At 37.5% G+C, this 22,383-nt stretch overlaps 3 protein-coding genes across 5 annotated transcripts in view; 2 read left to right on the top strand and 1 right to left on the bottom strand.

Annotated features, from left to right (window-relative positions):
* The first annotated feature begins 1,235 nt into the window (after positions 1-1,235).
* On the top strand, positions 1,236-4,328 carry LOC140752934 (TAR DNA-binding protein 43). Its single transcript, XM_083059023.1, has one exon. The coding sequence runs from the start codon at positions 1,462-1,464 to the stop codon at positions 2,695-2,697; it is 1,236 nt and encodes a 411-aa protein (XP_082915149.1). The 5' UTR covers positions 1,236-1,461; the 3' UTR covers positions 2,698-4,328.
* A 4,704-nt stretch (positions 4,329-9,032) lies between these two features.
* LOC140752979 (periodic tryptophan protein 2 homolog) lies at positions 9,033-12,209 on the top strand. Of its 2 annotated transcripts, none has more exons than XM_073087313.1 (6): positions 9,033-9,321; positions 9,394-9,617; positions 9,737-9,926; positions 11,429-11,630; positions 11,743-11,940; positions 12,036-12,209. In XM_073087313.1, the coding sequence occupies exons 1-6, from the start codon at positions 9,104-9,106 to the stop codon at positions 12,207-12,209; spliced, it is 1,206 nt and encodes a 401-aa protein (XP_072943414.1). In that variant the 5' UTR covers positions 9,033-9,103. The 2 variants fall into 2 exon arrangements, with proteins under 2 accessions (XP_072943414.1, XP_072943415.1); XM_073087314.1 differs by having other exon boundaries at positions 9,293-9,307.
* Positions 11,833-22,383, bottom strand: part of ssh (Protein phosphatase Slingshot) — a 27,420-nt gene continuing 16,869 nt past the window's right edge. For both annotated transcript variants that reach the window (XM_073087306.1, XM_073087307.1), the window contains 4 exons: positions 21,342-21,407; positions 16,429-16,623; positions 14,806-15,075; positions 11,833-14,476 (listed from right to left, as the gene is read on the bottom strand). In XM_073087306.1, coding sequence (XP_072943407.1) covers positions 12,496-14,476; positions 14,806-15,075; positions 16,429-16,623; positions 21,342-21,407 — 2,512 coding nt within the window. In that variant the 3' untranslated portion in view covers positions 11,833-12,495. The remainder of the gene's footprint in view (positions 14,477-14,805; positions 15,076-16,428; positions 16,624-21,341; positions 21,408-22,383) is intronic.

Raw genomic sequence — 22,383 nt, 5'->3', positions numbered from 1 at the left:
TCTAAAATCTCGAATAAAACAAGATATTACATATTAAAAGCTTTATTGTAAAAAAATGATTTTAATACAATAATATTATGCCGGCAGCCTGGCTTTGTAGTGCTTAACCATTACTTAGAGGCAATATCGTAACCATAGAGTATTATTATATACATGTTATAGAGAGGAAACTCTACGTATTTTTTGTCTCCCCTAAAGCGCCCCTAGTGGCCTGCCCCAGAACTACTCATGGGTTCTACATACATATCTATAGATACCTATTATATATTCATTATATGTATTAAAATTAGGTAAATTATAAGTTGTATCTCCAAAACACGAACTATAAATGACTGTGTTCCAAAGATTCACATTTGCATTATACTTTTATCTTTCTTAATTTTGATACAAGAACAAAACTACATTTACATACTTTATAAAATTTCAGAAAGATACAAAAATTTGTCACGATGTGAATCTTCGAATCACGCTCCTTTACAGTTGATGTTAAAGATACAACTTACTTGGGAGGCATCAAAAATGTATAGTTGTCGCAACGGTGTCTCTCTAAAGTGCAAAAACAACTATTTAAATTAGAAACGACTAACGAAGTTGCGGACATTTGACAACAGACACATCATTTTGACGGTTAATTGTCACTCCGTCGCCATTTTAATTTGAAGCTTCCGGGGCGAGTCGTTACGTAGCGCTAGTATCTACACAAAAAGTCATTTTGTATGGAAGTGTGCCCCCCCTGATCGTAACCAATGAGATTAATCCGACGTGCGATTATTGGCAGTGGAGTGTTTGTCTTTATTATTTCTCTCATTATAATATCTCCATGGTCATTTGTTGTCAATTTCATGAGCGTTTTTGCAATGCCACCAAGTAAAGACTTTACAGATTTTACGTTAATTTAATAAAATTATGACTTCAAAAACTAGAACTTGTATTTTTGACAATAAAATGAATAATTTTTAACATGATTTTCGGACATTCATAAATATATTTAATTAAACGTTAACAAATATAATCGTCACAATTTTCCAATTTTTAGGTAGTATTGACAACCTAGCAACATTATGATCGCTAGTAGCGCCACTACTACACGAACAGAAACCTTTATCGGACTATACCTTTGTACCCGTGACTTTTAGTCTATGGACAAAGATCTGGCAACATTTTTCGTGAAATGTCTATTTTAGAAAGTTGTCTTGTCTATTATTATAGTGTGACCAAGTATATTTGATTCATATTCGGAAAGGAATTTTCCTTATCTTTACCTTGAAAAAATATCAAGTTTGTTTAATCCAGCTATGTTTTCAACTAGCAAATTGCAATGGGTTCCTAACCCGTGGCTGACGTTTAAACAATTTTATATTTATAAGAAATAGAAATTGTACAGTTTTTTTTAATCTTAAGTGTAATATCTGTGTTTATTTCTACCAATTATTATTTAATATTGTTCATGATTAAGAAATAATGTCCTTCGAGTACTTGCCCGTGGCTGAAGACGAAAATGAAGAACCCATAGAACTTCCAATCGAAGAAGATGGAACTTTAATGTTAACGACGGTTTCCGCGCAATTTCCTGGTTGCTGTGGTCTAAGATATCGACACCCCGAAACTAAAAACATTCGCGGCATCCGATTAAGAGACGGTAGGTTGTATCCTCCTCCAGAAGGATGGGGTAACCAGTTGTACATCTGCAGCTTTCCTAAGGAGAATAAACGCAAATCGGGCGAAAATTCTGAAATTTCTTCATCTAAGAGTAAGAGAAATGACAACCTTTGTTCCGATTTAATAGTTCTTGGCTTACCATGGAAAGCAACCGAACAGACCGTGAGGGAGTATTTTGAGAAATTTGGAGAAGTGTTGATGGCACAGCTCAAGAGAGACCCTAAAACAGGGATGTCCAAGGGGTTCGCTTTTATCCGATTTTCATCTTATACCTCTCAAATGAGAGTTTTGGCGCAGCGACACATGATTGACGGGCGATGGTGTGACGTGCGGATACCTAACTCGAAGGAGGGCTCCGTCACGTCCATGCCGTGCAAGGTGTTCGTCGGCCGCTGCACTGAGGAATTAACAGCTAACGATTTAAGAGAATATTTCTCTCAATTTGGCGAGGTGACAGATGTGTTTATTCCTAAGCCATTCCGGGCTTTTAGCTTCATTACGTTCTTGGATCCGGAGGTAGCACAAAGTTTGTGTGGTCAAGACCACATCATTAAAGGAGTTTCTGTAAATGTGTCCAATGCATCACCTAAACAAAACAAGGGTGGAGCCAATCAACGGAACTTACCTAGCAGGAATTATGAAGAGGGCCACCCACACAATGCTTCAAACAACAATTCTTGGAGCAACCGTAACTTGGATATGGTGAATATGCAAGCTTTGAGTATGTCAGGACAACATGGCCAAACTGCTGTTGCTGGTGGAGGTGGACAGGGTCAAGGTGGGAGTATGCCATTAGGCATGGGAGGATTGCCGGTCAACCAAGCATTAGTGGCTGCAGCATTGAATCAGGCAGCAGGATGGGGTTTAATTAATAACATACCATCAGGGGGCTCAGATCAGGGTGCCTTTGCAGGCCCGGCTTCATCTGCCCCACCAGCGCCTCCCAACTTTCTGTCATGGATGCAACAAGGTAATTCTGCTCAGGGACCTTCTAGTCAATGGGGACAGAGGCACCAATCCCAAGGCCACTCTGTTTGATCCGGCGTCCGATTTGATAAGCTCACAATAATCTCTGTGATTGTAGGGAGAATTAGATAATTATTATTTGTCTATATCTACAATACAAATGGGTTGTTCTGTTGGTGAAGAGTGGTTTACCTGAGGTTTGCTACTGATGTTATTTAATTTATTATGGCATTGCTTGTGTTTTGTTGTTTTTCTTGAAACCTTTATTGTTATAATAATGGAGTAGTAAAATGGATCAGATATACATTTGAAATGTAGATAGATTATCTATGTTAAAACTATTGAAATAATAATTGTTGGTGTGCTTTTTTTCTTTGTTCAAAGTAATTTTAATTTAATTAGTGTTTAACCCACTAACTTTAGCATAGTGCAGATATCAAAGTGCTTTTCTGATTATTTACAGTTTGACAAATTATGACATCATATTGCTTAGCTTATTTTATATTTAGACAAGTTTCATTATTGCTACATTATAAATACAATTTATTCAGTGATTTGCAGTTTTGTAGGGCACATGTACCATGTAAATATTTTAATGTTTTCACACAGAACTTGTAAGAACTAATAGTTGGTGTTATTAAATTATGTTTTAATATTGAGGTCTTGTGGCGCTACTGAACAAATATACAAAATTAGAATATACAAGTACCTTACAAAAAGCAATAATTTGAAAAGTAAACGTAAGTCATTGAATTTTTTGTTAATGTAATGGATTTGAGTTTGCCTAATGTATTATATAAAGTCATATTTACAATATTTATTATAAAATGTTAATGAACATCCTCAAAACTGTAAGTACCTATCGTAGAATAAGTGTACTGTGCTTTTGTACATTAATAGGTATATGTTTTTACAACAGACTGTTGAAAGTTCATACTTGTATAGAAAAATAGAGGTCTATTGATTGTTATCATTGTTTATCAAATAATGTTGATTATTATAAATTTATTATGTATGTTTCCTCGGTATATGTGGCTTAAAATGAGGATAGATGTCTATTTTTGACGAAATAAATGGCTAGAATATTTTTGTGACTAAGCGATGTGGAATTGTTCATTGAATGGGTACCTAGTTGTAGAGTTAGATCAACTACTGGTATAAGAATGTACACATAATGTAAGAGATGTCTGTACAAACATTCAAGACTGTAAATACTACTCAAACAAGTAATACAATGTAATTATACAGTAGTATTCACTGTCAGCAGTATACATGTTTCACCTCAAGATTTTTTATTAATGTTGAAAATTTAGAATATATCTAGAAGTTTCCTTAAACAGCTTAATGGATTCAATGTTTGGTTTAGAATCAAGGGTCCAGTGATAGTATAAAGTTTGATGACATCACTAACTTTGAATGGAAATGACTAATGAGCGTTTGTTGCAATGTTAGTGATTTCATCATTATAATAAACCATGTTAGCTACACGAGATTTAAAGGCCGAGTTTTGTATTCGCAAATTTAGTAATACCAACACAGTTAAAGGAATATATTTATTATTATATTATGTGGTTATAAATGAAGGGAAGAAAATGTTTGAATACCTAAAGCTGAACTGAAAAATAAAGTTACCATATCACTGTAAGCACTCTCAAACTTCGTATTTGCTACTTATAGTTTTTATTTTGTTGTTTAATAACAGTTTTAATAAAAACAGCTTGAAATTGAAGGATTCAATTAGCTACATATACACTATCACCTGCCTACTTTAGGTCTTTAAGTTGGAAACCGTCTTTAGGACAACTGATTTAAATCTATGGCCAAAGGTGGTAAATTAAAATCGTGTTCCATTCTAAAATTTACTAGGAGTTGAGTTTAGGTACAAGATCATTTATCTATTTTATATCGCAAATATCCTCCAGAACATGTTTTTTGAAAATTCTTTTCAAATATGTATTTTAATTTCGGGAAGTCATAATGTAACGGGAGGTCAGCTTACTTTTAGGGTCAAAGATCTAAAAGCATTTTTTGTTGCAACAACCCCTTTTCGTGTCGTAAAATTGGGTGGGTTTATATCTGTTTACAATTTGGGGATACCTGAACCCTGAAACATACTCCATCAGGCTGTTCTAATGCCGATTAGTGCAGAAGAGAGATATTTATGCTTAACGGTCATTTTATGATACGATGAAGTCATTACTTAATAAATATTTTTAAGCTTACCTGTAGTTAAATGTTTCATGCATTTTCTTCCTTCATTACATATTAACTTAAACTTTCGAATGTTCTATCACCAACTGCTCTTCGTAAACTCTACTTAATTAAATAGTAGAGTTCATGTAATAAAAGAGCATTTTTTTTAATTACATATTAATTTAAACTAATAAGGGAAAAATATCTAAAAGCTGTTTAAAGTGTTTGTGTTTTGTAAAATTAAGATAAAATATTTATTGTGTTTACTGTTACTTACATAGAGGGTGAATACCAAAAACATATTTTTGTATTGTACGTATATTATCTAAAGCGACTGTTATCTATCGACTATAATAGTCACTGTTATCGGCCACGTTTTCGGTTTGAGTTGATTAGAATTTGAATTACGTACCTACTACTGGAGCTTGTAACAGGCACTCTAGATTCCAGGAATGACGTAGACCTCCCAATTATGTATCTTTAATATTACACTTTCTTTTTTAACACATTATATTTTTGCTTAATTTGTTTATTACTTTGTGAGTTAGGTATTAATCCGTGTCCAAAATTTTCATAAAGTAATTTTACTAAAAAGTATCTGTGATGCGTAACTATAATGAAAATAAAATCCGTAAATGCATCTAATATTTAAGTATCTCCTTTTATCTTAGTATTTCTGCTTTTTCATGTTTAAATTATCAAATTAAAATTTCTAAAAGTTCTTGAGTAGATATGCATTATAAAACAATGATACTTATGTAGGATTCTTAATTCTATTCTTTAACGTTTTTATCAATACGAGTAGTTCACAGACTACAAGCCTTATGAAGTAATAGTAGATTTGTAATTAAATCATCGTTACCAAAAAGTAATATCTTTTGATTACTTATACATATTACGTGTTGTCCGTGAATTATGTAAATGTAAATACTGCAATTGAAAATAATGAAATTTATAGAGCGTATTTTTTTAAACTGGTAGGTATATTTTGTGATATTAAATAAACTATATAACGACTGGTTGCTGAAATAACATATGAAGCACATATATTCATTTGAATCGATTTAATAACTAGTTTCAGTACCTATAATTTCAAGTCTGATGCCATTTAGGCATGAACGGACTCTACGAATGTTAATAAAGATTTCTGTTCCATTCGTTTACGTGATGTGAATTTAGAACATGATATTTGTCGTAAATATTAAACTTTTTTAAATTTAAGCAATACGTATATAACATTAATAATAAAAGGGAACTGCTTTAAAAGTATTCTTAAACACCAATTACAATAGTAAGTATAGTCACCGTAGGAAGTCGTAGGTCCGCTCTATAGATTTTGTTTCCAAATATGTGTGGGTACCTATTCATTTTTGTTATGTATTGTAATTTACTATGGAAAAAGGACATGGTTTGAATTGTACGGTTTTGGCTTGGTTTTGTTTGTTATATTAACGTTTTCACTATGGACCATTTGGTTCTAATAATTGCGTGTCCATGTCCATTATGGTGTTTTGTGTGTCAGGACATGTTTTTATGAATAATTTCAAAAGTAACGAGTCAATTTGATTGTATAGAATATAGGAATTTATACAAATATGTGTCCCATCAGAGCGGTGTACAAGATTCTTAATGTATACCTGCTTGTTAAAATGTTTGCAAGTACAATAATCTTTGTGCATGGCTAGATAATATTTGTTGCATTAGCACAGACATTATTTTAGCAAACAATATATTTCATTTAAGTGTGCGATTAGATATATTCTTCACATTCACCGACATATTATATTCAGTAGAAGCTTTCAATAGGATCAAATAAACGACATGCTAAGCATCGATGACCGGCTGTAATATCTGATGTAAAATGTAATATTTTACTGAAATGACTTGAACTGTTAATGTTAAAAATGTTACGTATATTGACCTACAGTACCTTACTTAGGTAAATTAAATTATTATCGTATTTCGCTAAGAGCATCCAATCCATAGCACAGCCTTATTTCATTAGCGCTAGTTGTTATTTTACATATAAAACTAACATTTGTATTTCAATGGGTACTCTGCAATAATAATAATAATATTTTATGTCTTCCATTGAAATAAAATAAAATTTTAAAAATTTCATTATGTTAATATTTTTGCAATATTTACTATGTGGTAGGATACTCTTGAAACTTTTAGAGCCATCTTTCGTTGCGATGGCATGGCGACTTTAACGGCAAAAATTTTTGTTGGAAAAATATATGATCTAAATAATCTGACGATTATTTCACAACGTACATTACTATAATAATTTCGTTATTTTGCCGGTAACGTCGCCGTGGTGTCTTGGTGAGAGATAGCTCTAAGGGATACTCTTGATTTGATAATAAAGGTATTTGTAAGAAAATGTACCTTTGCAATACGCTGCTGTAAAATAGAACAAATAAGCCAGCCTTAGTTGAGTGTACCCTTATGTGTGTTTAAATGAGAAAATCATGCGGTACACGTAATAGTCTCAAGGTAGATTCGTCCGTTATTAATAATAATCAATCTTTACAATGTTTTGTCCACAAAAATCGAAATTTTACAATTATGTCATCCTAGAAATTGTCGTATTTCGATATTCAGTAGGTAAAATTTGGATAGATTGAGTATTAATAACGGCCGTATTTGAAATGGGTTATATAGTGACAAATATAATACATATTTAGCAAAAAATGTGCGATGGCTTTAAAGTGATGCTAAAATCATAATTCTATATTTACAAAAAATATTATACGTACAATTTTAAATTAAATAAATGAAAAATATATCATACACGATGCACTTAAAATTTGTCACTAGATGACTGATAACGAACGATTTGCAAGAATTGTACAATTAACTGTATTGTAAAAAATTTGAGACGTTTTCTCTACACCAGTTTTATTGATTCTATTGAATTGAAATTTTGTCTCTGCATTGATTTTAATGAATAAAGTACTTAAAGCTCTAAGGACAAAATTGGCCTGGTTTCATTATTACACGAATATCTTATTGTTAAACAATTTCACTGTATCATGTAAACTACTATAATTAACGCGTTTTAAAGCTAATGTGATAAATGAATGAAACGATAACAAACTTTTTGTTTTAATCGAATAAGAGTTTCCTATTAAATTTATTTACCTACTTATTTTCTGGGGAAACGTGGCATTCTTTTTCATGTATAAAGATGACAGGTTTTATTTTCTATGGGGTTATATTAAAATGGTCGATTACGTAAAGCTAGTGATACCTATTTTTATGTTGCAAAAACAACCAAGACTTCCCATTTGCCCTGAATTCGATACCTACTAAGTAAAATTTGGTCTCCTATTCATTGCAAGGGCGCAAAAGATATTTAGTTCAAATTAGAGATATTTTTATTTTTAGCTACTTCTTATTGTTGCAAAATTAAAATGCACATTTTAAAATAGAATCATAAATTTTAACGAACGATTTCATCAAATTTCATCTAATTGCGTTAGTGATAGTCTATAACACAAATAACACCTTTCGGCAATCTCGATATTGCATTTCTGAAAGACAATGATTTTTTACAACCCACAAAGTGCGTCATTCACAAGCTAGTGTCCGATTCCCGAGCTGCCGGAATATAGATATGATAAATTATTACTTCGTGCCTATTTTACCCATTGCACTAAAACTTTGATGTTGAATCTGAACATAAAAATAAATTTACTGCTTTAAGTTGCTTCGTATTTTTTCGACACTCATTTATGATTATGATTAATCTCCATTCAAATTTGGTTGATTGAATAATCGTACACCTACTACATACAGGAGGTCAAAATCAAGGGATTTTAAGTGGTAAAGCACCCCGTTGGACCCTTTGGTTGGTAGGTGATCAGGTCAAAGGACCAGATTACCATTATTATACAGTTGTAACATCATTATTGTAGTTGTCGATACTCAATGCATTTTTGTTTTATAGTATAAAAGTAGCAAGTTCGCAAGTAGCAAGTTATAGTATAGTATAAAAGTAGCGGCTTCTGCCGCCGATGGACCTCTGTAATTTACTCCAAATGAGATTAAATACGAAACAAGAGAAGCTCTACCTAATGTCAGCCACAGATTCACGTTCAGCACAAACTACACTTTAGGCTATATATAAAGCTTTCCACAATTGAAAGTTACTGAAAAAAATGATGATAAATTATCTATGAAACTCACTTTGACGTACTTCTAGCATTTTATATTTTCAAGAGAGAAAGACATCAATGTGTAAATTATACAAATAAACAGACAAATTTTATGAAGTTTTATGGATCCCCAGAGAAAAGCCGTACCCGGTCCAATGGCACCATCCAGTCTTAAAGCGGCACGCAAAAGTTATGCTGTTGCAAATACTAAAGTAAAAGATAATAAAGTGCAAAAAGAAATCATAACAGTCCACACGAGCACGCCATCGGTCGAGCATCGTTTACTTCACAGTGAACAAAATCAAATTTATCAAGGAGATATAAATGTTCTGTCAATAATGTTGGTAAACTCTATTTTATTTATACACATAGGTACTTGTTTATTCAAGATTTTTATTGCGTTTTATTTTAGAGACATGAATAAGGACATAATGTGTTGCAAATATACGGAAGACGTTAAAGATATTGCAACAGGATTTATTGATGGAACGATTAGACTCTTCGATTGCAATTCAGGAAACTGTACTCATACCCTCGTCGATGATGAGTGCCTAGCGTATCCTGGTCCTGTTACCGCTATCAAACATCGTCCTGTCAGCAAGGCCCATCCCATAACGAACACACTTATATCATCTTGTACGTACTTATTTACACTTTTAATAACATACCCTCACCTCGTAAGTCGTAATATAAAATAACGTAGTAAGTTGCAAAAAATGTATTCATTTATAATTAATATTACTAAATATTTGTAGATGTAAATGGCTGTATTAAAGGTTGGAAATATAAATATGGTCAATGTCTCTACACAATCAGAGAAAAACGACAAACATTAGGTTTATGTTATCACCCGCGATACAGCAAATTTGTCACTTATGGGGACGACGCCAAATTAAACATGTATGATGAAGAAGCTCAGACACAGGAAAGGGCTTTCTACAACAGGTATTTTTTTGTGTGAAGAGTAATTTGCTTATTAATTATTACATTAACACAGCGCTGACGTAATAAACGTACCGTTTAATGGTGGTAGAACCCTTTGTGGTTCGACTCCGGCGGCACCACCGCCACACCTATATCTACCTAATAACAGCAGTGTTAGGCGCTGCTGTGTTCTGGTTTGAAGGGTGTGGTAAGGGAGACAGACTTTTCCGAGGTGTTCCAACTTAGTCCTCAGGGGTAGCGGCGCATCTGTGGCCGGCCTCAGGTAGGAATATCTAATCCTGTCTGGGGTTGATTACAGATGTCCATGGGCGGCAGTAGTCACTTACCATCAGGTGGACTGCATGCTCGTCTGCTACTCCTATATTATATAAAAAAAATACCCCACAGAGTTACAGACGCTAACAAACTCTTGTTACTAGAAGTTATCGTTCTTCGCCTGCGGGCATCGCCTTCATACTTATTTCTATCTTGTGCCATATAATATCAGAGATAAGCGCTAAGTTGTTGTACCTGCTGTTCTGATTTCCGAGGGGCGGTAAGGTGGATTCGTGCAGATGTGAAATTAATATTTCGAGATAAACGTATCTGTTACCAAGATTTATCATTTCAATTTAGGTTTGATGACAGATGTTGTGAACGACAATGACCATTTACCATCAGGTGGACTATAACTTCGTTTCCTACATTAATTATTCATTATTATAATTCTATATGTATTTCCTAATGTTATTGTAATAGTCGTCCGAGCATTGCATTTACATTGTAATAAAATAGTCCAATTATTGTTATCCAACTGCTTCGGACAAAACGTATTTTGTTATTGTCTATATTTTATTTGGAATTATTTTTTCATGAGATTGATGTATCTTCTCATATTAGGAGTGATAAAGGCTACGCCTCATAAGATGAATGCTCATAAACTTAATCAAATCGTCATCTTTTTTCAAGTATTTAGATATCGGTTAGGATTCTAATTTCTCTTTAATTATATGCTTCTTTATTTTTCAAAGTAAGGAACATACTCATGATTTCTAATGATGCCTTTTACTTTATAATCAGTTTTACCTCACTAATACCTACCCTCCTGTAGAGTTGATGGCCACGTCGCTCTATGTCCGGAACACCGCAGCGCAGATCTCTATAATAGTGTATCATCTGCATGCATGTATTTCGCTAAACAATAGAAACAGGCGTAATCGATTCGCTCTTGTAGCAAAATATACCCAGTCATATAATATATAAATTAACAATAAGCTCCAGTTCTTGCAGTTTATTTTAGCCGTTGTCCTACATAAAATTCCGGAAAGGAGTAACACCAAATTGTAAAAAAACACTTTCTACACTCACAGCCTCACACTAGGATATAGTGTCGTGGTTGCCAAATCACCTAACGTTTCAGAAATTGCTCTAAACTTGTGCAAAGTTGCCTCATAAAAGACAAACCTACTATATACCCCTTATATACGAGTATGTTCAAGTTATAGGTTAGTTTTTAATTACAGTCAACGAAAAAATATAATCGACGGTCATACATCAAGAATATTTGCATGCGCCTTCAACCCTAAATCTCACCATGAGTTAATATCTGGAGGCTGGGACGATTGCGTCATATGCTGGGATGACAGACAACCGTTTGCAACTCGTCATTTTATGGGAGTGCACATATGTGGCGAAGGCTTAGATTTCGATAAACCTGGAAAACAGGTATCAATATCAGTTTTATAAACAACAGAATAGAATAAACACGACGTTTGCGTAGTTACACATTCATTAATCAATAAAAAAATGTTTATATATTTTGTCCATTAAATTTTAGATTTTGACGTGCTGCTGGCAAGATAAGGATAACATTCAAATATGGGACTATGGGTCATGTAAATTAATAGAAACAATAGCGCCAGACATGTATCATTCGAAGCTTTATTGTGGGAAGCTCGTGCCCCAGACAAACTTAATAGTGTGCGGTGGCTCAGACTCTAATATGTTGCGTGTTGTTGACATAAATATGAAAATAGTTGGTATTTGGTATACTTAAAAACAACTACTTACATATATTACAAACTGTTACTCAAATGGCGGTGACATAAACTTAATACATTTTTGTTACAGACAGAATGTTCGATAAGAAATAATCCCGGCGCAATATACGCTTTCGACTTTGGAACTATACGACGAAAACCAAGTAAAGTACAGGAAACTTACAAAAAAATCAGTGAGATTGAAAACGTACCACGGGTAGCTTTTGTTAGCGGGAAAAGACTGCAGACTGTAGACTTTGGTTAAAATAATGTCTATTATTAAGTTAATTAGAATGCTCACCATTTTATTGTCAAGAGTAGTAAAAATACAAATAATGTTCCGAAAAGAAAAGCTTTCGTAAAAGTTGTACATCAGTTCTATCGAATTTATTCTCTCTTTTAACATTTATCTACACACAAACAGCCGTATAATACAATTTTACGTGATAGACAAATACACTGTGATTTCATTTTGTAAATAGTATATAAAACTCTAGAAAGATAAAATATCGAGTTTGGCAAGAATTCATAATAAATAAAACGTAATACTTCTACATAGTATTGTACACAGGATTCGAACATCTATTATTCGACCGGTTCAGGTTGAGCCTCGTCAACGGATGGGTCTTCCCATGTTGCAATTGTTTTTTATTTTGAGCTTTCGACATCACAGTTGAAACCACTACGTTCGGATAGTCGATCGGCGCGAGCGCGACCACCGTCGGCGCCACCGGCGGCCGCTCCGGCGCGCAGTACGAGTTGCGGACCCGCGCGCGCCGCACCTCGCCGCCCGACTCGCTGCGCGCGCGGCTCGGCCCGTCGTAGCGGTCCACCAGCACGCGCACCGACACGTCCTCCGCCGGCGCGCCCGCCGCCCGCGAGCGCGACACGGACCGCGCGGCCGGCTCCGACTCGGAGCGCGCCTCGAACTCCCGCTTGAGGTTGCTGACGAGGCCGACGGGCGAGGCGGCGGGCGCGGCGCGCGGCAGGTCGCCGTGCGAGGACGCGGCGAGGCGGCGGCGGCGCGGCCCGGCGCGCAGCCACGTGTCGGCGGGCGCGGAGGCGGACAGGCGGCCGCCCCACGTGGACACGCCGCGGTCGCGCGCCCGCTCCATGCGCGCCGCCGCGCTCGCGAGCTCCTTCAGTATGGCACACGTCTCGTTGAACTTGCGCACGTTCGCCGAGATGTCGACGGGCGGGCGGGTCGCGCGGCCGCGCGGCTCCGTGTGCTCGCTGATGATGCCGAGGTCGGAGGGCGGCTTCGGCGCGTCGGCGGGCCTCTCGACGCGGTCGGCGCGCTCCTCCTTGGCGCGCTTGGGCTCGTCGCGCGGCCCCACCTGCGGCCGGGCGGCCCGCGTGTCGTACGAGCCCCAGGAGGAGTGGCGCGACAGGTCGGGCACCACGGCGCTGTCGGAGGAGCTCCACGAGCTCTGCCGGCTCGGCGGCGGGGCGTCGTCTTCGATGGTCCTCCTATCGTCACAGTCTATATTACGATCTACGGAATTATAAAAAGCGTCACTTATTTTCATTTTAATGTCCATTATACCACTGTCACTCTTCACTATATTGTCACTATCACCAGGGTTTCGCGAGTCCTCACCTCGCGACCACGGTGCTTCCCCCGGATCCCACGTGTGTATTTTATCGGCTTCGATATCTGAATGGGAATATTTCTGACTTAGATTCCTCGAAGGAGACGATTGCGGAGGTTTAGTGGATGGTTCCGTTACTAAATTCGTTACCCCCAATGACATTTCCGACGACCTATTGCTCGAGACGTCGCTGGTCCCGAAATTTAAACGCTGATACTTCCTTGGAATATCTCGGCGGTCGCTCGAAGAAGCATTCTCTATTTCATTAACTATATGCTTAACCGAAGGAGCACCCTCCTCCTTTAGCCTAATAATTTGATTTGGTGAAACGCTGTAGCTTCCGCTTGCGCAGGGCATGAGCATGTGCCTGGTCTCCGAGGCGAGGTTCTCGAGGGACACAGACGTGGGCGGAAGGAGCTCGGAGGCGAGCTTGGTGTCGGGTGACCAGGAGCGCGGCCGCCCCGTGTACGATCCGGTCAATGCTAAAACTAAAGGCGTGGGGTCCATTATTTTGTTTTCTATTTTCGACGCAGTTTTTGGAGATTTCAGATTCGTTTCAGATTTCGATCTTTGTAACTTTTCTTTATTCTTCATCGCATCGAGAATACCCTGGTAAGTCTCGAGCTGATTTAAAAAATTCGTATTAGGTTTAATACAACTCCTTTTCATTTTAACATGTTTAAGAGCCTTATCGAAGTTCCAATTGAAGGCTTTCATCGCGTATGCGATAACGACGGAGGCAGATCTGCTGATCCCCATTTTGCAATGCACGAGAACCTTCGAGCCGTCGTTCCGTGCTTTGTTTATATACTTGAATGTGTTGTCCCAGTGTTTCAATAGGTCAGTCTTTTCATCGTCATACACTCGTATGTTTAGGTAATCGAACATACCAGGAAAGAAATTGTCTATTTCTCTCGTCACATTCAATATATGTCTAACCCTGAAAAATAAAATAACAAGATTAAAAACTGTATAATCAATTCGTATTTTATTACATACAACAAATCTGTCATTCTTTCAGAGGTATTAAGAGATAAGGAATGTATTATTGCAAGTAGGGTGCACGACTCCATACCTTGAATAATAAACCATTTAATGGTATACAATATTTGATATACAATAAAAACTGATAGCTTCAAGGTATATGAGATTTTAAAGTAATTAGACTGCTTAAATTTATGATTTATAAGATGAAAATTACTGTGTCCAGGTAACATCGCATAGTACATGGTCTAAGAAACAACAATATAATCAAATAAACTAACATACCCATTCCGTTGCAATTCCTCAAGGTTGCTAGCGTTCCATTCGGAGCCAAGGTACACGTGATCGAATATTTCCGTGGGCGCGTCCATTTGGCCGAGTATCGTGAGCATCTCCTGGTCTATAAACGATTTGTACTCTGCCAGGTCCATGTCGAGCTCGTCCTCGAGCCGCCCGCGTATCGCCTTGCTGGTCACCTCGTCTAAGTCCACACTCATCATAATCTCCTTTAACGTACACCTAATGACTCGCTCGGTTTCGTCTCTTTCGCGTGGCCTGTCAATGTGACAAATAATTTACATTAAAATACGAATCATGAGTTACTTAAGTAGTATGATTGTAAGCAATTCATTCTATGCTTATAATTTGTTTTGCTTTGCGTATAAATATTAACAATTAAATGTAATATAGAAACTATATACAAAAAATATTAAAATATTGTATGGTATAGAAACAGAACTACTCTAATAAATATTTTTCTTATCACGTTTTGCTATGTGTGTTTAGAATTAAGTTAAGTATATACACTATTTTGCAGTGCTAAAGACCAAGATAATAAGATTCATGTGAATAGTCCATTAACACCTCATACAATCATAGTTAGCGTTCAAATAAATAGGTAACTGTTACATTGAACTGACTGGACTTCTTACGTAGCGTCTAGCACATGGTGTTGATGCCAAAAATCTTGGATTGATAATAGATATACTATTGACACGTTCCGAAGATATACAATGAGTAATTGTTTTCGGCCCGCATTTTGCATGCTAATAACGCGTTCAATTAACGCATTGGCCAACGTCCGATCCTTTTCTAGGCCAAGGAACGAGGTCTAGGCATTGTACGCTTCGGATGATTAATATGCATAAGTACTACAATTATTAAAAAGATAATTACTCCTTCCTCACAATTCCTATTTTACAATGTTCTTAGAAGTTACATCCGCTAGGGAAAATTCAGGTTATAGATATTTTATATCAATCTACTCTACGTAACTAGTAGTAGTTGTATAACAAGTATGTTGACGTCTTTCAGTTTGGTCCTTGTCGATGCTTCGCTCTTATACTGCGAATTCACTAGTGTACATTGTACGACACGTGTCTCTAGAGACACATTGCGAGACAATACAATTTACTCCTTAGGTCTTGTTTTCATCCTAATAATTTATTAGGTATTAGGTATTATTTATTAGGTAATATTAGAATTTTGCATACCTCTAAGAGGTGGAATATACAGGACAATTTTGAGGATATAATATCGTATTTACCTATATTAAGCAAAATAAATGATTTGAATGGATTTGATTTAGTAAAATGACTAATGTTTAAGGTAATGTTTCTATAAGTAAATGAGTAAGTAGATCCACGCAAACATCGTAAGGAAACTTGCATATCTTAGCGACCTTATAAAAAGTTTTCACAGGTATGTGAACTCTACCAATTCGCACTTGGCCAGCGCGGTGGTCTACAACCTAATCCTTATATGAACTCTATCAATTTGCATTGGCCAGCTTGGTAGACTACGGCCTTATCCTTCTCATACTCTGAGGAGACACGTGACCCGTGTGCCGACTACGTACAATCAGACAGTAACATGTTGAAGGTGATTGCACACAACAGGTTGTCTTACTTCAGCCTGAGCGAGTCCGGCGAGGGCGGGCGGCGGGACTCGATGCAGTCCATGGCGTGCCACTCGTTGAGGCAGGAGCGGTCCGAGTCCACGCGGCGCTCGTAGTGCGCGCACCACGCGTGCGACGCGCCGCCCGCGAAGTGGTTCAGCTCGCGCGCGCGCCCGCTCGCACGGTGCAACGTTTGTAGCGCCGACCTGAAAGGTGTTTTAAATGCAATTTGATGTCGTTGAAGGTGGTAAACACTTTAAAGTGGTGATACACTTTGTCTCAAAGTGGTGGAATTCTCAACGTTTGGAGCGCCGACCTGAAAGATGTTTTAAATGCAATTTTGGTGCCGTGTAAGATGGTAAATACTTAAAAGTGGTGATACACTTTGTCTGGATGTGGTGGAATCCTTCGTTTGATGTTTGTAGAACTTAAAGTGATGCAACATCGGAAGCCACTTACTTGTCTATCCTCCATTGCCTTAATAGAGACACCTTTACGAAGCTTTACAAACTTCCAACTTAATACTCAGGGGTAGAAAAGCATCTGTTACTCCAGTAGGACTCTGATCCTATCTGAAGTTAATAACAGATGTAGCCAGCAGTAGCAACTTACCATCAGGTGGAATGTATTCTTACTACAATATAAAATGCATATTATAACATTTTGATTAGGAAGCCCATACGCCTTATCGCTAGGTTTACATATAAAAAGATCATAAATCAAACTTCCAGTCATCAACTGTTTTCATTCATCTTATCGAGCCTCGTGCGGATTTCGTTCCGCCCATCGGAATGTTGCGGATGTGCTGTCAGTCTGCACGTCCGGGATGTATTATGAAAAGATAATTCAATTAAAACAAGGTATAGAGATGAGGGGAGTAAGGGGAGAACGGTATTAAACATCTTATCCGGCCCAATTGCCAACCTCACCTGCTCGCGGTGCTCCCTGCTAGACAACGGACGAGGACATGGCGACCGAGCAATGGCGGTATAACCATAACTCCTGATCAGGACACTGATCAGAAGAGGCTTCAACAACCTTGAGGACTAAATCCCCTCTAAAAAGTTTGGTGCAGAAGGCAACGGGAAACCACTGCACTATTTTTTCCCTAGTAGTTAGTTTCATGGAAAAGTATAATAAAGCCACGGCCCCGAGTTCCCGGCGTCCCTTCAATGGGACAGGGGTGCGAAGAATCCCCGGGCGGAAAACACTAAAAATCGGAACTTGGAATGCGAGAAGTTTAAAGCAAGATGGTAAACTCCACAATGTATTGAAGGAAATGCAACGACTTGAGATAGACATACTGGGTATTAGTGACACCAAATGGCCAGGTCAAGGAAAACATCTAACAACTGACAATAGTGTTCTTTACTACTCGGGAACCGATCAACTCACTGAAAGATATGGCGTGGGAATTATTGTATCAAAAGAGATTTCCCAATTTGTCACTGACTTTGTTCCACTATCAAACCGGGCTATGATGATTAGACTGGAAGCTAAACCATACAACGTCAACATCATTCAGGTATATGCACCGACCGAACAGAGACCCCCAAATGAGATCGAGGATTTGTACAGTGACATAGACACCCTTCTTAATACCACAAAGTCACATCATGTAAACATTGTTATGGGTGATATGAATGCTAAGATAGGATCAGTGGCTGTTCCAGGAGTGACAGGTTCGTTTGGTCTTGGAAATAGAAACGATAGAGGCGACATTTTAATTGAATACTGCCAAGAGAAAGAACTTGTCATAGCAAATTCCCTCTTCAAGCTACCTCCACGCAGGTTATACACATGGACCTCCCCAATGCACACAGTGAACCACGTAGTACGAAATCAGATAGACTACGTGATGATTAATAAAAGGTACCGAAATTGTGTTAAGAAAGCTCAAACCTACCCAGGAGCTGATATAAGATCCGATCATAATCCTGTAGTTATCACTGTGAAATGCAAGCTGAAAAAGGTACAAAAGAGAAAACCTAGCAAACGGCCTGACGTCAGGAAGCTGACTGATCCTGAGACGCGAACTAGTGTGTCTAGAGACATTAACCAATGGGCAAGAGATCAACTAATTACACCGGCAACTAACCACCAAGAACTATGGGACAACCTCAAGCAAAAAGTAAAAGATATTTGCCAGAAATACCTACAACATCCTCAACATATCAAAAAACAGGACTGGATGACGGACTCAATTTTACAACACATGGAAACCAGAAGACTGTGTAAGACTAGCGACCCAGCTCGGTATTTGGCGCTCGACAGAACCATTCGCAAAGAGATAGCTGAAGCACGAAATATCTATTTCAACAATAAATGCGAACATATGGAAGAACTTTTTCGCAAGCACGACAACTTTAATGCGCATAAACATATTAAAGAAATGACTGGTAAAAAGCTTCAGAACATCACTTCTTTAACCGATGCTGGAGGAAACCCGATTTTAGAAATCAATGCCAAGAAGAAAGCGTGGACAGATTACGTCTCCACAATGTTTGCAGACGTTACTGGAAACACTGTAGGTGCCACAAATGAAAATGGTCCTTCAATTTTAAAGTCGGAAGTGTTACGAGCCTTAAAACAAGCCAAATCTGGAAAATCACCTGGACCTGATAATGTTCCAGTAGAAATACTGAAACTCTTGGAAGAGGACCAGCTTGATTTTCTAACACAGTTCTTCAATAACATCTACGATACTGGCGATCTTCCCAAAGAATGGCTCAAATCTACGTTTATAACAATCCCCAAAAAGCAGAATGCTCGTAAATGCGGAGAATATCGTATGATTAGTCTTATGAGTCATGTACTAAAAGTTTTCTTGAAAATAGTACAAAACAGGATCACACCCACCTGTGATGAACAACTGGGAGATAGTCAATTCGGTTTTCGTTCAGGTGTTGGGACTCGAGAAGCCCTTTTTGCCCTTAATGTTCTCGTTCAGAAATGCAGAGACATGCAGGTCGATGTGCTGATGTGTTTCATAGATTATGAAAAAGCTTTTGACCGTGTGAAACACCACCAATTACTGGATCGCCTGGACGACATCGGTCTTGATGGTAAGGATGTACGAATCATTCGAAATTTGTACGAGAATCAAGTGGCCACTGTTAGGGTAGATAACGAGGATACAGAGGAAATTGAGATTCGCCGTGGCGTTCGACAAGGTTGCATTTTATCTCCACTGCTATTCAACATATATTCAGAGGCTATAATATCGGAAGCTCTGGAAGGCCTTGCAGCTGGAGTAAAGATAAATGGAAAGATCATCAATAATCTGCGCTATGCTGATGATACAATTTTGATAGCGTCAACAGAAGAAGACCTGCAAGAAATTGTTGATAAAGTCAAAAATTGCAGTGAGAAAGCTGGACTGTCGATCAACATCAGTAAGACAAAATTAATGGTAGTTTCCAGAAACCCTGACTTAAGTCCAACGATACATGTAGACGGCAAAAATCTAGAGCGGGTTCGACAGTATAAATACCTTGGAGCTTGGGTAAATGAAATATGGGAATCAGACCAAGAAATTAAGACCCGGATAGAAATGGCCCGAGCTTCATTTACCAACATGAGGAAAGTTTTGTGCTGTCGACGAATTGACATCAAGCTCCGAGTTAGGATTCTCGTATGCTACATCTGGCCTATCGTTATGTACGGTTGCGAAGCATGGACACTAAAAGAAGACACCCGAAGACGTCTAGAGGCATTCGAGATGTGGTGTTATCGTCGCATGCTTCGCATTAGTTGGACACAGAAAGTCAGAAACGAGATCGTTCTCCAGCGCGTCTTCATGACCCGACAGCTGACACGTACCATCAAGAAGCGTAAGATCGAATACCTCGGCCATGTGCTTAGACACGATAGGTATAATCTGCTACAACTCATCATGATGGGCAAGGTAGAAGGGAAGAGGCGCGCTGGACGCCGGAAAAAGTCGTGGCTAAAAAACATCAGGGAGTGGACAGGCATCACCTCTGTCGAACAACTCTTTCGCCTGGCCATGGACAGAGAAAGGTTCAAGAAACTAACGGCCAACCTTCAGTAGTGAAGAGGCACATGAAGAAGAAGAAGAAGAATCATAGCGAATATGTGCGTTACACACTTGCCTATTTAGTCGTCATATGAAAAATTTCAAAAGATATTTACCAGAAAATAAAACTATTAGAACATATCTAGAACATTAGGCGTCTATTAATTAGGTGAAAGTTGGAGTACGCTTCAGGGCTTCCCCGTAGACTGGGACCAACCACGTGCTCTAGCCGTGAGTCATAATACAACTCGTAGCCAAAAGTTACATTTCTAATTTAAAAAGTCGTGGTAAAATGACGTTACCATTGTTGGCTTCTATTCTATATTTTTGGCTTAGTCATCATTCAAGAACTACATAGTGAGTTGGCAAAACTAAAGCGAAACTCGAGTTTCTTAGTTATCCATATCGTAAGCAGCACGGATGCTTGCTGATAAGCCACCGCAATTAGTCATTACTTATCCATTACAATTACATTGTTCTTTACTGTTTCTACCCTAACAAATATACTGAGACAACTAAAGTATGTTATTTAAGCGAAGTTTTAGAAGAACGCCCTTTGTATTGCTGATAAGGCGCATGTACTTTGCTTTATTTTAGACATTCAAAGCAAGTTAACAAAACTAAAATTCATTGACGCTTGAAGACATAAAGGTATATGTTAAACAGTGTAAAATAATAAGTGAGAATTAAAACGATTTCACTCAATCATCATTTCTAGGCAAACATCACAAGTGGGCAGTATCGTCAGAGTCATCAATGACTTGTACACCATCAATACAAAACGCTCGTATAAAATATTCGTCATCAGTCATATTTGTTACGCTAGGTGCATTGTGCGGGTGAGTACCTACGTACAAACGTTATTGAATCATAATTCATACTTACCACATGGCTTGCACTGACACCGGTTTGAATATGTGCTGCTGATTGCATACACACACGCTAAATCCTCTGTGGACAATGAATCTCTAATTAGTTATTGTTTCTACGACGCTCCCGACGCACTCGCACTACTCGGCAAGCACGCCGCAAGGTGGTTTTTAATGGACTTAAAAAAGCAATTTACAATTCAACGCGTATGTTTTGTTTTGGGAAACAATACCTCCAAATTTTAATTTTAAATACTTTAGTCATGCAGTTGGCTGATATTATGCGTTAATATTCTAAAAACAAATATTTGTGATACAAATACAGAATGACTATCACTATCATACAAAAGCAGTAGTACGCACTTGCTGTGTTCTTATATATTTTTGGAATCATCAATCTTATACGTTTTATTATACTTTAAAATCAATCTTCTTCTTTTTTTAATTATCTATTTTGTTTAAAGTCTATTTAATATTTTTCTTAATGATTTTTAATTTTGAAATCGCTAATCAACTATGTCGGTACCGACAACACTGTTCTAGTACTAACATTACTATCAAGAATTTGTGTATTAACTCAAAAATTAGTATACACGTGCGAATAAGTCAAATTATCGATACTAAATGATATGATCGGCAACCTACTTTTATCTAGCGCGTTTAATTTATTACGGTTTACTTTAACTTCCTTAACAGAGCATTATACTTCAATATAAATTCGGCATACCACATAGCACTCAATACAAGTATATGTATATAGAACACGCAACTATCAATCAAGCGTCTAATTAAATAGAGTCAGTAATAATTGTTTACAATGCGATTATGCGTTTGATCAAATAAAAATAGCAAATTATCTATAAATTAATTATTAACATTCGAATCGTGTGCCAGAATTCAACGATATATTGGTGGCGCTAGAGAAGCCCAGAGAGGATAAGGAAACTATATTCTAGAACGATTCATTTATGTTATTGAAAATAAATATTATTAACTCCTTATAAACTACATATAAAGTGGCTATTTAACTTCTCCGGGTGTAGCCGGCATAGGCCACT

The sequence above is a fragment of the Epargyreus clarus genome, unplaced genomic scaffold (genome assembly GCF_041222505.1).
Source record: "Epargyreus clarus isolate Ecla_fem2 unplaced genomic scaffold, WU_Ecla_fem_2.2 ptg000026l, whole genome shotgun sequence".
In the NCBI taxonomy this organism is placed as follows: Eukaryota; Metazoa; Arthropoda; class Insecta; order Lepidoptera; family Hesperiidae; genus Epargyreus; species Epargyreus clarus.
Note: the sequence above shows the minus strand (reverse complement) of the source record. Positions and strands in the feature narration are given on the sequence as shown.